Source organism: Papaver somniferum, chromosome 4 (assembly GCF_003573695.1).
Source record: "Papaver somniferum cultivar HN1 chromosome 4, ASM357369v1, whole genome shotgun sequence".
Lineage (NCBI taxonomy): Eukaryota > Viridiplantae > Streptophyta > Magnoliopsida > Ranunculales > Papaveraceae > Papaver > Papaver somniferum.
Genome location: NC_039361.1, coordinates 60,594,587 through 60,611,266, shown reverse-complemented (window position 1 = coordinate 60,611,266; position 16,680 = coordinate 60,594,587). Strand labels below are relative to the sequence as shown.

The window sequence follows — 16,680 nt, the reverse complement described above, 5'->3', positions numbered from 1 at the left end:
TTGCTTTTACTCCAAATCTTTAAGTATTCACCAAAAGCTTTGGAAAAATTTTCCTTCGCTCCAAATTCCAAAATCTGTAAGGAAAAGACAAAAACCCAAAAACGTAAAGAAGAACAAATAAAAATCTAAAAACTCTAGCCTAAAGAAAAGTCCCCGTCGGCGGTGCCAAAATGATGGTATTTTCAATTGAGTTGTAGTAAAAGGTTCGTTGAGACTTGTGAAAGCAATAGATTTTAGACTTATAAAACTTAAAAAAAAAAAAAAAAGAGAACTTAACTCAAAATTTGATTTCAAGATATTAAAGATAACCAAGACACTAGAATCCACTATAACACATGAATGAATGACGTCAAATATTTCATAACTCTAGTTAGCCTTTAAATCCTTTATTTCTTAATCCACAAATAATCAAACATATTCTCAAATACTAATTGTATTCCCTAAGCATAGACTATCAATCGAGTAAACAAAGTATAATCTATCAAATTGAATCACAAGTAATTAAGAAAATTATGTAGACATTTAAAAACTCTGCAAAAGCAGTGATTGAGTGAATTATAATTAAAAATTAGAGAAAATGAAATAGTTACCCATTATTCATGTGTAAATAGCTTCATACATTGCCTTGGTTACACGAGAATTTAGCCTCTCATCATGTTGGAAACACGCTCAAAAGTTGATTTCATTTATGTTCAAAGATGGTTTACAAATGATGAAAGTGTGAGAATAATTAAAATTACAGAGAACGATATATATGTTGACTGTCGCTCTTACTATAGCAAATAAGACTGTCGCGCAACAGTCGCTGAGACTGTAGCTTCTAAGACCCACGGTTGTGTGTTGTTATCACTGTTGATAAACAACTGTCTTGGTTAGTCTGTTCTTCGTGTTCTTCAGCTATGCAGCAGCAGAAATGGCGTTTCCTGCAACTTTGATTTCTCGACTCTCTGTTCGTTCTAACTGCAACTAAACTTGACAAAAAACTTAATATAGCAATGCTTGCGAGTTCGACCGAGCAGTACTCTAACAGTAAGAGAAATGACAGTGACATCATATGAACTGCCTAAATCAGTAAGAAGACCATGTTAAAATTCATTATCAATTACAATAGTATCTGCAGTGGCAAGAGTATCAATAATATCACGAGCACGATCTATATATGCTCGCATAGTTATGGAACCTTTCTTTGAAGCACGTAATTTATAATGAAGATGAAGGATTTGAGCATCAGACTTGGAAGCATATTGACCTTGAGAAAAGACCAGACTTCCTTAGAGGTAGCAAGGCGATGAACATGATGAAAAGCAGCAAGAGTAAGAGCAAGTGACAAAAATAACCAACTGGGTAAGATTTACGCGCTTCTAACTCCCGCTGGTTAACTATGCACTTATGCAGGACTCAGAGCATGTTCAATGGTAGAGCAGAGATGATTCTCTTTATAGAAGAGGTTAAACCTTTATTTATATTTGCACTAACAACGGACTACCAGAAAGAACAAGTGAGACTAATAAAGCCGTTGAAAATAAATCTGGCTTATCTTGCACTGATAATAGCTTAACCTGCATTGCATACATCAGTTGTGTCGTTACTCTTCATTTCCTCTTCATGCCATTTTCCTTACATTTTCAGTCCCAACTAAACTAGCAACATATTTGGAAATTGTAAGCCTGGGATTCTTCATTGCGTTTTCATTTCCATGGTGCTCAAGAACAGTACAGGTGTTCTTATTTGCTTGTAATCTTAATACAAATTTATTGGTTTGCATTTATCTCATCCAGACAACTAGGATACTTTGTAAAGACTAGCATCTTGTTTGTTTACTCCTGACTCATCAGAATCATATGCATCTGAGTCGTCCGGATATGATTGAGATCACCTGACTTGAGTCAAATCTGACTCAATATGTTTCTTTTGAGTCAAATCTAACATATTTGACTCAAAAATATATGAGTCATTAACCTCCCAAGAAACCCTGCCAATGTCACATAAGTATAGGTGTGGGTTGTTCCTTAATGGAGCTCTTCATCGGTTAGCAGCAGAAATCACTGATGGAACCTCGTCAATTTATAGCATCTTTTAATTTTGAAAAGAAAAAGAAATCAAAAGCTCAAATTGAACTCACTTGAAATCTGTTCAAGAGATGTGTAAGTACCTATAACTACAACTGAAATACCCATCAAAATAATCCCAATGATAGTCACCAATTCGTATCCCCATCTTCGATATGTTCCCATGATCTTCAAGTAACACAAACAGGGAATAATAATAGAAGCTGTGGCACTTAGAAACGCGCCAACTAGAGACATTAGATACCCGAAAAATGGAATAGCTAAAGCGACGGTAACGGAGCTAACTAAAAAAATGGTTCTTATTAGAAGACTAATACTCTTGTTATTGTGGTTAATCCCCGAAGAGCTTTCAATGGCATTTACAATTGGTGTTGCCATTAATGCATATTTTGCAATGGGGGTGACCAAAGTTGTGTAGATTGCTATCTTTGAACTGAGTTTGTCAGTTGGCAGGTTCAATGTGACCTGAGATTTTATATTTTCACCAAACATTAGATAACCCAAAACAGCCATTGTAGCGTAGCTAATCGTACATAGAACAAAGCAGAGTAGCAAAACCTGCAACAAATGCAAACCAGGTAAAAGTTAATATTTACAAAGACTATTTTCTTGGCCGTTTCTACCATAAACAGTCATATCTCCGGGGCCCAGGCCGTACCTTTGAGAATTGTCTTTTATCTTTCATTGAAGTATATAATGTTGGGAAAACGGGATGAGCACAGTAGCCGAAGGTGTATAAGCTAACACCAGTAGGAACTCCATTCAAATGAAAAAACCTTCCCTTTGCATGAAAACCAGTATCTTCAACACCAACCCAAAAGACAGACAAAATGATGAGAGCAGAAGCTAAAATCCCGCTTGCAGATACGTAAGAAATTTTGCTCAGGTCAGTCAACAACATTGATGGGAAAATTATAAGAGCTACGAGTATAACGAATCCCTGTTGGCCGCTTATGGTAACACCAGCTAATGTGAAACTCATGTTTCGAAACAGGTTACTTAAGTTATCACCCTCTAGTATCAAAAACCCGGTTGCAACCACATACAGTTCTAAGTACATGAAACTAGATACTATCGTTTTTCCTTTCTTCCCAAATGCATGCTCGCCAATATCTGGATATGTTCTTATCTTTGAACTTACATCCATACATCTTCGTATTAGTAACCCTGTGTAGAATGTTGCAGCCGCAACAATGAAAAGAAGTATCAAAGTTAACCATCCTCCTGATGCTAGCGCATACGGTACCGATAGTATCCCTACTCCTGAAAGCAACACATTACATAGAGGCTACTTAGTTATAGAACTTCACATAATCATTTACTGCTCCATCTTACATGATTCATTGAGCACTTTATAATTACTTTCAAACAATTCAAATTTTCAGACAATCAAAAACAAATCGAAGCGAAGCAAACCAATATAAATCACATAAAAGAAAATTAAAGAAAAAGTGAAACTCACCAGATAAAGCATTAATGCCATTGAAACAAGTCTTAAAGAAGGTAGAAGTTCCTGCAGTTTCCTTAGAGGTATTATCCAATACCGATTCTTCATCCGTCTGCTGTGTTAAACGGAATTATATGCTTCTCATGGCTCCAGGGATCACCGTCAACGCTGATTACAAGCGGAGTCGTAAGTGAGAACATAGCACTATTCTCATTCATCAATGCATCCCGATGTTCTTCCATTTTTGTTAGTTAAAAACAAATACGCATATTACACACGACTCAGTAATGAGATCTAAAGTGATATCAATAATGATGAGAACTCAGAAAACTCCTCATCGAGATGATATACGAAAACTTATTATGTTTTCTTTGACTTTTGTATTCAGATTCATTTAGTGACCAAATGGCTCAAATTTTATACAGGCTCTTTTCCCTTGCCCGGACATATACTAATAAAGTATTAATGAATGGACACTTGAAGAAAATACTAGTAATGGTGGTGAACATGTGCTTTTAAGAAGAAGAAAAAACAGTATTGGTTATTAATGAAAAAGGCGACCAATATCACATGTTCATCACGTAGCTGTTTCTTAAGTAGATTGCCCCTTCAGAACAGGTGGCGCTAGCGTTCCAACATATTTCATCTAACAATTCAAGTGTGTTTACCAGGCTGGTAAAGTTATCCATTACCCTTTTCTTGAACCATGTTACAAGGATACAAGAGATCTGTACCCCTATTTCAACCATACAAAACTACAAGGTGCAACAGCCGCAATATTGAATTATGCCGCAGTTGAACTATGGATAGACTAGTTCTAGCAAATCTCAAAATTTTCCTGAATTACTTAAGTGGGTATAATTTCACCCCTTCCAGATATTACACGAGCTCACCACTAATGCACAGCATCCTCACATAAGTCGTATATCATTTTACAACCAAAATAGAAAGCTTATAGCCTTTGTTGCTGAAAATTGGTAACATCACTCTTATCTAGAATTACATGATCAAAAAAAATCTAACCCCCAGGCTCTGAACACGTTTACAAAATCTTCCACTTTAGCTCCAAAGCATTGCAGATCCGACCAATGCAACACGCAGCACTCAAAGGATATCCAGAAACTGTAAAACCAAAAGTGAAAAATAAAGAAGATTAGTAATCAGGAAGCAGAATATACAAATTGAAACGAGCTTAAAAAGGCAAGGCAGACTATATTGTGTTTTGCTAGTTGATACAACTACAACAGTTTTCACATACTGAGAATAGATACTGCAGAATAGGTGATTCAAGTGTCATTCAATGTGATACAGTTTGTACGAAGTTTCCTAGCTTGCATATGAAAAGGTAATACTTTTCCATCATGTTGGACTAAAACATAAATAAAAATATGTTACCATAAAGGGATTTTACATTTACAAAAAAAAAAAAAAACCGCAACACAGTGATGTCAAACATATCTCTATCCCAGAACTGATTCAAGACAACTGGACAAAAATCAGTAGATCCTAGTTTCATTAAATGGATGCAAAAGAAAGGCTTATGATAAAGCAAGCAAGCAGTTCTCCGCACGAAACCGGGAGTGAAATTGTTACAAGTGCAGAACTTTTCTAGCCTAGGTCGAAATAGCAAAATTACAACCACAAAACATGATTGATGTACAAAGGATCTAATACATATTTCTAAAACAAGAGAGAGGCATAGATGCAACAACATAAAGGCAATCCATCAAATAAATGTATGCCAAGATTTAGTACCTCAATGAAACACTCAAGCTAAAAGAAAATGATCACGCAATTACTAAGAAAAGTTGCTTTGTCGCAAACTTACAGAACAGTTACTTGGTGCAGCACGTATGTGTGTAATTAAATATGACAACTAAGACATCTAAATGACATCAATTAATAAATCAAGTGAGCATTATAAAATCTCAGAGCCTGAAAATGAGAACAGATGAATGACCAATATGCAACGAGATGAGATTACGAAAGAGAAGCAGAACCCCAATCGCCCAATCTGCTTATATGTATGTAGTATGTACTATATAATCATATAACAAGATTTGTGATACTCTTCCTGAGAAAGCCATTCAGCCTTCTCCACCAGCGTTTTTAAGTTATAAGCTACAGCCACACATAACATCCACAGTTCTAGATAATTTTACTTGCCTGATATAAAATCATCGGTATAGTCGTTATTGATTTTCCCATGAGACATTGCCCCGACCTGGATATATATTACAAGACAGGATACTGGAATCAGATACGAAAACTAAGTAACTATGTCTGCATTAGAAGATTGCCCTCAAAAAGGTGACATCCAATACAAAAGCAAGGGTACTTAAGATACGCTGGTACATACCACGAACACAAGGTTCGTATCATCACTAGCAGCATTAACGTAGTCCCTTAATTGAACCAACTTCGATGAGCTATGTGACAGACCTGAAACAAAAGAAAAATCGTCAAAGTCCAATAACCCATAAGAATAGCAACAGCAGCATTTGCACCACATCCGATGAACTCACCAATTTTACGAGAGTTAAGCGGTAAATGCCGAGTTACTGGATTCGCAATCACACGCAAAAGCTTTTCCCGCTTTCCAGTGGCAGTTATGTTCAATTTTTGTAGTAACTGCACTGCAGTAGTCATTAACACAAGCACGCTTGAACAATCAAAGAAAAGAATAATTATACATAATAATAACAATAACAGAAGCATCTATATATATATATCCATAAATTCGGTTTTACTTACACATGATACCACAAAACCTCTTAAAAGTTCTTGGCATACGACAATGAGGTTTGACTTCAAAAAGCACTCCTTTCTCAGTTTTCACATAAACAGCTTGTAACCTCCCAGCCTTGTTAAGTGGACTATCCAATATTGCAAGTAGTGACTGCAGATCAGCAAATGGGGTTTTTTGTGTTAAATAGAGAATAGCATGTCATCTACATATAACCTTGGGTCGATATAGTTATACACTGAAATAAAAATCATGTTTAACTTTGGATTTTTGTGTGTAGCATCTATGGTTAAAACTATAACTATGCCTACCAGGTCACCATCCAACCAAAGGTAAATACTGAAGTATCCATTCAGTTCATTAACACATGGTGGGTTGAGGATTAGAAATCCCCACATGTTTATTAAGTCTTTACTAGCGAAGTTGGCTTGGAGACTATTGAACTAATCAGGTGTGGGCTAAATTCTTGGAAGGAAAACACTTCCGTCCAGTCATCATCTCACTAATATAAAGAAAAGAGGGATTTTTGGTAGGCGACCCCCTAAATTACTTAGTTGTCCCCATATGTAAATGTCCCCATTTTTTACATATTTACGTAAATACCATTGCTTTAAAAATAGATCAAATTTTTTAAAAACTTAATATCTTTCAAAATATACACCGGATTTTTTTAAAATTTATATATTTGAAAAGCTCTTAGTAAATTTTTGTTTTAGGAAAAGAATTTCATGGCTTTCAAAATCAGTATCGTTGGATGAGTAAAAATTCAAACATGTGCATCGCACATGTGTCCTTACTAGTTTACATAAACATAAGATCATAATTCATCTTTGATACGGAAAACTATAGTTAAAGGGCTCCAAGTTATAAAAGATTTTAGCATTTGGCGATTAGATCCAGGTAATAATGTTAGGATTTTCCATGAAAAAATTACAGGAAATGATCCTATTGTCTGTAATTGTGAAGACACTCCACTGTATATTCAGGATTTCATGACTAGTGTAAGGAAATGGGATAATCAAAAGTTAATCTCTTTATTTGATGATAATATTGTTCGTAGAATTAACTCTGTAGAATTCTACTGAGATTCTAAGGTGGACAGGTACCAGACAAGGCCTCTTTACAACTATGTCTGCTTACCCACTGATTTGTGGTGATAATAACAGACAAGATGGAATTTTCCAGAAAACAGTTATGGGAAGCAGATGTCAAACCTAGAATTACCATGTTTAACTGGAAGTTGTTCACTGATGTGCTCCCCACCAGAGCTAAAATTGCTAATTAATCCAATAATACAGACGTGTAGCCATTTGTTCACAAACTTCCCTATTACTAAGGCAATTTGGTTTGTTATTGGTGTTCCAATGCCAACTTATCAAGGGAAAAATCTTAAAACTGGGGTCAGAATTGCTTTTATTATAGAAACAAGGTGATATTTGATGCTATTAGACCAAATCCTGTTAGTCTAGTTATGAGACTCAAGAACAACCTTAACGAGAGTTCCCTTCTGGAAATGGACGACAGTATAATAGGGTTAGAAAACCAGTCTAGCTTGTGTTGAGCTTACTCGATGTGAGACTATTTGCTTTCAAATTGATGCCTCCTTTGTCAAGGTTCAGGTGCACCGGGTACTGGTATCATTTACTGGAAAAAATAGGATTATTGATGATATTCTTTTTGATTCAGGAATTGCCACAGGTGCAGATGAAGCCAAAGCAAGGGCTCTTCAAATGGTTACTCAGTGGGATAGAGACAAGAAGGAAGGACAAGTTAATGTTTTTATGTGATAGCAAGGATGTAGTTCAATATGCCTCAGGACAAATCTCTAACTGTCCATGAAGTGCTAAAGCTATTATCGAGGACTTGAAGGATTTTTTCCATTCCTTCACTATTATGTTTATGCTGATAAGGTAGCGAAGTATACACGTATACACGAAGAAAACGTCTCACATGTAAACAGTATAATTAAATCTAGTAATATATCAAACAGATGTAAGACAATGTATATTCTGATTGATTCACTATAAATCTCCTTTTATTAAATCTAGCAGAAAAGAATTAAATCATCAGAGACGGAAAATGGAGAAATTCACTGACCTGATGGGCGATGTCAGGCCTGTAATCAGCTGGATTCTTACCATGCTTCTTTAGGAAATTAGAGTGTTCATCAGAATTTAAGAGCTGGTAGGTCTGCACAAATTGCAACAATCAGAAAACCCCAAGAACTAAAACAACAATAATAATAAAAAATAAAATAAAATTATACTCAGTTTATCCAAATACCAAAAATAGACCTTAAACCCTAAAACTCAAAAGTAACTAAACCCCCTTAAACCCCCAAATTATTACCTTTCCAACTTTGCCAACTTCCAAAGAAGCTCTTTCAAGAACGAAAACAATCCCAGACTTTGATTTTTTAACAGAAGAAGAAGGAGCAATTGGAATACCAGCAAGTTCACTCTCCGTTGTTGTTTCGTCTCTATCTATTTCTTCTTCTTTTTCTGTTTCTTTTTCTTCTTCCTTGTAAGTATTGTTTTCTAAGGTTGAGATTGTTGCTTCAATTTCTTCATCATCGTATACTTCTTCCCTCTTCTTCCTCTTAACTCCACCTTTCACTGCGTAAGGTCTCACCATCTTTGTTTCTCTCTTTGCCGACTGAAGAAGCAGTTTTCTGAGCACTCTCAAATGGAGGAAGGAAGCAAAAATATTAGGGCAAAAAACTGAAATGGAGGGGATATCACAATAGCGTTGGTTAAGTTAAGGGGGCCAAGGGCCTTCGTAATGGGCAACCCCAAATACTAACCTATAGGGCTTACATATCAGCTCGCCTTTGTGGCGAAAATACAGTCACGTGTCTCTTTGATAAGTGAATTTCAAGTCGCAATGAATTCGTGAGAGTTGGAAGGGAATTTGCGTGGAAAATGTACCTAGTTGGGAAAAATCCCATCCAAATATATTAATCAGTCCCAATCCATTCAATTAGGTACAAATTAGTCTTTTTTATGGAACGTACACAAATAACCTTTCTTTTTTTCTTTTTTTTTAGTCGGTAAAGAAAAGATAGATTGATCAAAAAAAAAATAGAGGGCATACAAGATCATGCCACCCTAGCCAAAAAAAAAAAAAAAAAGTGCTCAAAACAAGCTAAGAGCACTTAGGCAATGTCAAAGAAAATTTTACACCACTATTTCATAACCTCCTTCGAATCAATATCTTCAAATTCTTTGAAAGCTAGAGACCAAATAAAAAGCATATACATTGCCTTATTACCAACTGTAATAGCCGAGTTTTGAACATCACTGAAAACTCTATTATTTCTTTCCTTCCACACACTCCACATAATGGCCACAGGAACCAACTTCCATATATCTCTTTTTACCTTGTCAGTAAAGCAAAGTTGCCATGCTTGTAAAGCAGGAATCACATCTTCGGACATTGCAAAGAGCCAGTTGATCTTTGTTGTCAAAGTATCTTAAACCTGTCTAGCAAAGACACAATGAATAAGCAAATGAGAAGTAGTTTCTGCAATAAGACAGAACACACAAGTCACAGGCACATCAACCCTTCTTCTCAGTAAGAAATCTCTGGTAGGCGGTCTTCCCTGAGCAATAAGCCAAAGAAAAAAAACAATCTTTGGAGGACATTTCAGACTCCAAATGTAATTAAAAACAGCTGACTCCTGCACATTCTCATCTTCTAAAGAGAGCTTATCATACACAGAGTTAACAGAAAAGCATTTGTTTGAAGTGAAAGGCCAGAACAACTCATCTTCTTTACTGAAATTGAGCTGAACAGAAAGAAGGTCAGGCATAAGTAAGTTTAACCTCACTTGAGCAGCAACATTTAATCTTCTTGGAATTTGTAGATTCCAGTTGAAAGAATTTCCAATGGACACATACATTTCAGCAATAGAAAGATTCTTTGCTCTTGAAAGAGCAAATAAATTTGGAAAACAAGTCTTGATAGGATTAGGATATAACCAATTGTCATGCCAAAACCTCACCTGAACACCATTGTTTACTTTGAATCTGACAAATTTCAAAAATAAAGAATTACTCTTCATGATAGACTTCCAAACTGATCTGCCATAAGTACATTTTGGAATATTAGGAGACCAACCAATATCACTTAAGCCATACTTTTCATCAACAATTTGTTTCCACATGACATCATTCGCAGTAGCATATCTCCATGACCATTTAGAAAGTAAAGCTTGATTGACCAACTTCAAGTTTTTAATTCATAAGCCTCCATACTTTTTCTTCTTACACAAAGCAGTCCACTTAACAAGATGAATTTTCTTTTTTCTTTTGTTATCACACCACAGAAAATCTCTCATAATTTTTTCTAGTTTCTTTAAGACAGAAGCAGGGATTTCAAACATGTAGTATACTGGGAGACTAGCAAGCACACTATTTATGAGAGTTATCTTACCTGCTCTAGACAAGAGAGGCTTCTTCCAACCTGGCAATCTAACAACAAATTTGTCCACCACTCTGTCCCATTTATCCACTCCACCACACTTATCCCCCAAAGGCAAACCCAAGTAAATAGTTGGCAGTTCACCAGTATAGCAACCAAGAAGAGAAGAGAAAACATTTAGATCCCCATCATACCCCACACCATAAATCTGACTTTTAGCAAAATTAATGTTAAGACCAGTGAGCATCTCAAAAGAAAGAAGGATAAGTCTTAGATTCTTCACCTGCTCAATGTCAGCATCAAGAAAAATTAGTGTGTCATCTGCAAATTGTAAGTGACTAATCAACAAACCATCATTTTTTACTTGAAATCCAGATAGAATTCCCTGCTCCTGTGCTCTTTTAATCATAAAAGTAAGAGATTCTACTACTAAAATAAATAAGAATGGTGAAATTGGATCAACTTGCCTAATGCCTTTGCTGCTTTTGAAGTATCATGTTGCACTGTCATTAATAAGAAGAAAGAACCTTGTGAATTCCACACAGCATCTAATCCATTGCCTCCATTTAATACCAAAACCCATCAGCTGAAAATTTTCATCCAAAACTCCCAATTTACATGATCAAAAGCTTTTTCAAAATCTACCTTACAAAGAATACCTGGCTTCCCACTTCTGATTCTAGAGTCAATAATCTCGTTAGCTATCAAAACACCATCCAAGATTTGTCTCTTCTTGACAAAGGCAGTCTGATGCTGAGAAATTATGGAAGGAAGAGTCTTCTTGAATCTTTCAGCAAGGACTTTAGAAACAATTTTGTAACCCCATGAATGAGACTAATTGGTCTCAGATCTTTTATTTCCGCAATGCAATCTTTTTTAGGGATCAAAGCAATGAAAGTGTTTTTTAATCTCCAATCAAGAAAAGATTTCTCCTGCAATTCTTTTGCAACATTAAGAAAATCATGCTTAATGAAATCCCAACATAAGAGATAGAAGCTTACAGGAAAGCCATCAGGTCCTGGGGCTTTATTTTGTCCAAGACTCTTTATAGCTGCCACACACTCATCCTCATCAGTGTCTCTTTCTAGCCAAGAGCTCAAATCTTCTGAAATGGTTGGAAAGTTCATGCCTTCTATAGTTACTGTTCTTTGAGGTTGATTCTGAAAAATATTCTTGAAAAAATCCACAATGCCATTCTTTATTTGACCCTCATATGAAGTCATATTGCTATTAACTTTTATAGAGCCAATATAGTTTCTTCTCCTCCTGTCATTCACAATTATATGAAAATATTTAGTGTTATGCTCAAAATCTTTAGTGTGTATAACTCTTGTCCTGCTTCTCAATTTTTCAGCCCTGAGAATTGTTAACTTGCAATATTCTTGTCTTGCAGTAGCTCTCTCCTCCCATTGAGCTTCTGTGAGACCATTGTTGACATTTTCTACAGCATCTAAATCCAAAAAAATGTCTTCTAACTCTTCTAGCCTTTTTTCCATATCACCAAAATGTTCTTTGCTCCATTCCTTTAGCTTTTCTTTTAACAACTGCAACTTCTTACAAAAAATAAAGCCAGCACTTCCTGTAACATTAAAAGACAACCATAATTCTTTTACAAAAGGAAGAAAATTGGGATGACAAAATCAGAAAAACTCACAGCGAAATGGCGAGGGTCCATGCTTCACCCATTCACAAATTAAGGCAATAGGATTATGGTCAGAGCAGGGTCTTGCTAATGCTTGTTGCATAACTTGCGGGTAGAATTTCTCCCAAGATGCAGAAATTAGGATTCTGTCAATACGACTTCTTATACTCTGGGTCTGATTGTTTGTCCAAGTATAAGTAGCACCATGAAGAGGAAGATCAATCAAGTGATGCTTGGAAATGAACTAGTTGAATCTTTGCAAACCAGCAGTATAATCTCCATCTGAGGTTCTTTCATGGGTAAACCTGATTTCATTAAAATCTCCTCCAATAACCCAAGGAAGTTTCCAAAAACATCTCACTTCCTCTATTTCTCTCCAAAAGAGTTTTAAATCTTCAGTATTAGAAGCAGAAGGTGCATACGTACCTGTAAGCATCCATTCAAAAGAATTTGAAATTTTTTTACAATTCAAAGTGATTGAGTATGGCCCAATGAGAGAATCAATAAATTCAACCTTAAAAGAATTCCACATGCATAAAATTCCACCTGAGCTACCTTGAGATGGTGAATCTAACCATTTAGCATTTTTACAACTCCAACACTACTAGACAAATAGATCATTGCATTGTTGAATCTTAGTTTCCTGAAGAAGAACTATACTAGGTTTCCAATCACCAATTTTCTTTTTAACAATGTATTTACGATTCAAGTCATTGAGACCCCTAATATTCCAAAAAACTGTTTTTAAATCCATAAAAGAAAATTCTAGAATACCCACAAAGAAAGTAACTAAATTAGCATACCTTCGTATGTTCTAAATTGAAGTTGAAAAGATGAACTCTCAACGTATCAATCATTGCATCATCGAATTCCACCTGCGTTCCTTTAAAATGTATGCCCAATTTAGGACAAATGCACACCATTTGCATTAAAACCTTTTCGAAACCTTGTCTCAAAATGGGATCGACTTTCAACTTCACAGTACTCCACTTCTCATTAGAGCTCAAGAGGAAATCAAATTTTCCTGGAGAATTACCGGAAGATGTAGAAGATGAAGTATCATAAGAATCTATCATTTGTAAATAAGGAATAGAGACTGTTGTCTTTAGATACTCATTAACATCATCTTCATTTTGAGAAAGTGGGATGATCGTCGTTGTCGAATTTCCATTTGAATTTGAAGTAGTTGTTGAAATTGAATCTTCCACACGTTCCAATATCAAGCCGTTATCTTTGTTAGATGGATCTAAATCCGTACCCGAATATGAAGCCGAACCCGAACCCGTAGAAGATGTGTCACCCGAACCCGAATCCACAATCCCTATCCTTTTTCCATTTTCATTGGAGGTAAAATCGAAATTTAAATTCTCATTAACTGACTTTCCTTTTTCAGCGAAAGAAAATTTCCGAAGCATATTTTTCCGGCGAGAGTCAAGTGGTTTAAGAATAATTCGAGGTATTTTCGGCCACTCTACATTGAATGGCATAGCTGGCACCGTATCAACTGGAGAATCTACAGGTACTATTTCTAAATTCTGAACCAACAATTTTTGATTTGATTAATAAAAAACACCATCAAAGATCTTGAATGACGATATATGTATCGGAAAAAATGAATCCTTAAATCGAAAAACCAATGAAGTATTAAGCCCATTGAAATTTTTGACTTTAATTCTAATGGCCGGTGCATCACTCCATGAAAGAGTTTAAGTATGAACCTCCAATAGACCTCCAAAAATTAAACCCAGTTCTTGAAAAAAACTATTTCCCCAAAGATCAAACTGAACACCTTTGACCTCAATCCAAGAGCCATATGAAGAAATAGTAGGTAAAGACACAGAATTTGTTGCACTCCAGCAGGGCATCAGTCTAATGAAAATACTATCATAATCCCAATGACCATTATTTAACAAAGTTTTTTTGTTAACCAAAGAAGCAAAAAAGAAAGCTTTCTTAACTGCAAAAGGGAAAATGTCAAAACCAGCACCCATTCCAAATCTTTTCGCTATTTCTACACCAATTGAATTCCATGAAGAAATCTCAACAGATGTTTCAATGATAATTGCCTGATTCCAACTCTCTTGTGATGAAGAGTTAGTTGCAACGTGCTGTGACTCCTCCTTAGTAAAGATTTGGAATGACCTTCCTGGTTTACCATTTAGTCCAAATATTTGAAGTTTAGTCCAAAGTGACTCATGATGATGTCAGCAGTTTTAAATAATATAAAAAAGATTAAAATCAATTTATTTTTCGAACCATTTGTCCAAAATTCGCAAACTTTATATATTCGAAAAGCTCTTTCCGGGAGCTACAAAAAGAGTACCCATATGACTATATAATTCTCATTTTCTTTAAAAACTTAGTTTACATTGGTGTACAAACATGTACACGTACACAAAAATACAACCTATGTACAACCAAACTCATTACCAACACCAGCTCCAACGCTCATCCACTCTTAACCCTGCTGCTGCAAACAACTACAACACCTCAACCATTCAACACAAATACGTACACCCCTAAAAAACATGCATAAAACCAATTATTCATAACCACACACAAGTCTACTTTTTCATGAAAAATACACTAACGCGTTACTATATACACCCTTAGAAATCATGCATAAGTCGATCATTGATAACCACAAGGAAACCTACTTTTTCATGGGAATTACACAGGTGCGCCAATACGTACACCCTTCCAAAACATGCATAAAATCGAACATTCATAACCACATATAAACCTATTTATTCATGGGAATTACACTGGTGCACCAATATGTACACCCGTACACACACATGCATAATATCGATTACCACACACAAACCTACATTTTCATGAGAATCACACAGGTACACCAATACGTACACATGGTACACAATGGTCGTAAATGCTTTATTCTCTGAAACACATGTATTTTTATGGGTAATAGGGTAAAAAATGTCATATTTTGTCGGCTGTTAAACTCGATATATGTTTTTGCTACTTGTGTGTGCAATCCCTGTAACATTATGCTTCATAATCATGTTATGTGTTTGCTTGGTTATGCATGTAAGGAAAAATGGAATAACATGCATGCAACTATGTACACCTAAACGGAATAACATAACATGTGTGTACAACTATGTACACATTAGATTTCCATAATTTCTTAGACTTCAAAATGAATAACATGTGTACAACTATGTACACCTAAATAATCAACATGTATACAACTATGTACGCATTAATAATTCAAAAACAAAATGTGCAAAAACTAGTGAAGCAAGTGTTTAAAGTATCTAAAGATTGTAGAGAGCTAGATAAGATATCAAATAAAAAAGTGTACCTTGAATATATAACTTCATGTCCACACCATTTAACACAAGCCGTTGCATCCGTGTGTCCTGTAAGAAATAAAACACATCTTCGGGATGAAATGTCCCAAACACGTACATCCCCATCTTTGCTTAAAGTTGCAAAGCGGTGGTACGGAGAATTTAAGTGTAAAGGCTCCCATGATATGGAAGTAATCCATTTATTTTGTCATGAAATACGAACAACAGTATGAAAGTGTTCTTAGATCAGTAGCATATAACCTAAAGCCATTCTCATTCCAAGAGCGTGGTGATAAATAAGATCAATAAGTGAATTTACTTTACTTTGAGTGGTAGTCCTAATTGCTTCCATGTCTATGTGTCCCATCTTAGAATTTTCCCATCATTGCTAACACTGACATCAGGTGACCAACCCTGGAAATTTCAAACACATTTTTACCTTGTAAAATCATCCAAGGATTCACCCGCAACAACATCTTCCACAAAATATCCAACAACTTATTTACATTACGCCTATGTGAGTTCCTTGACGGGCAGAAAGCTCTTTACTAGTGTTTTCACCCCACAAATCTGCATTGCCAATATTAGGCAAAAACAAAAAAACACGACATTATCCACATTCTAAATTGGGTCTATAAATGGTGCGCTATTATGTACACATGTAATTTCTGTCACATGTGTACAACAATGTACACTTACATTATAGGTGTACTAATATGTACACATGTAATTTTTGTCGTAACCAATAGTCAGTGACTCATAGCATCAATGATTCGTCCACAAAATGTAAAAAGATTGTTCACTAAAATTTAACCAAGAGTTCTAGAATGGGATATTATGCACACACATAATTTTTGTCACATGTATACAACAATGTACACTTATATCATAGGTGTACCAATATGTACACATCTAGTTTAAACATGGATGCAAGACAACAAGATCTTTCCATTTAATAGTTAATAACTTCACTAGTAGCGTAAGTGGTACAACAAGCAAGAAAGCTCACCTCAATATCGTGCATATCAAAAAGCATT

General features: G+C 35.5%; 2 protein-coding genes across 2 annotated transcripts; both read right to left on the bottom strand.

Annotated features, from left to right (window-relative positions):
* Positions 1-2,099: 2,099 nt before the first annotated feature.
* Positions 2,100-3,758, bottom strand: LOC113272588 (amino acid transporter AVT1I-like). Its single transcript, XM_026522402.1, has 4 exons — positions 3,693-3,758; positions 3,532-3,631; positions 3,031-3,332; positions 2,100-2,627 (listed from the first exon to the last, which is right to left on the bottom strand). Exons 1-4 carry the CDS (start codon positions 3,756-3,758, stop codon positions 2,100-2,102), a joined length of 996 nt encoding a protein of 331 aa, XP_026378187.1.
* A 573-nt stretch (positions 3,759-4,331) lies between these two features.
* On the bottom strand, positions 4,332-9,000 carry LOC113275662 (ribosomal RNA small subunit methyltransferase nep-1-like). The gene is made up of 7 exons (XM_026525204.1): positions 8,612-9,000; positions 8,360-8,452; positions 6,271-6,415; positions 6,042-6,152; positions 5,876-5,958; positions 5,683-5,740; positions 4,332-4,638 (listed from the first exon to the last, which is right to left on the bottom strand). The coding sequence occupies exons 1-7, from the start codon at positions 8,894-8,896 to the stop codon at positions 4,559-4,561; spliced, it is 855 nt and encodes a 284-aa protein (XP_026380989.1). The 5' UTR covers positions 8,897-9,000; the 3' UTR covers positions 4,332-4,558.
* Positions 9,001-16,680: the final 7,680 nt, after the last annotated feature.

Coding starts and splice junctions, on each gene's coding strand:
- LOC113272588 (XM_026522402.1), bottom strand. CDS start 3,758: ATGGAAGAACATCGGGATGCATTGATGAATGAGAATAGTGCTATGTTC. Junction 3,632..3,692: donor TCTCACTTACGACTCCGCTT/GTAATCAGCGTT, acceptor CGTTTAACACAG/CAGACGGATGAAGAATCGGT. Junction 3,333..3,531: donor TGGCATTAATGCTTTATCTG/GTGAGTTTCACT, acceptor TGTTGCTTTCAG/GAGTAGGGATACTATCGGTA.
- LOC113275662 (XM_026525204.1), bottom strand. CDS start 8,896: ATGGTGAGACCTTACGCAGTGAAAGGTGGAGTTAAGAGGAAGAAGAGG. Junction 5,959..6,041: donor GCTTAACTCTCGTAAAATTG/GTGAGTTCATCG, acceptor CTTTTGTTTCAG/GTCTGTCACATAGCTCATCG. Junction 4,639..5,682: donor TACCGATGATTTTATATCAG/GCAAGTAAAATT, acceptor TTGGTTTTACAG/TTTCTGGATATCCTTTGAGT.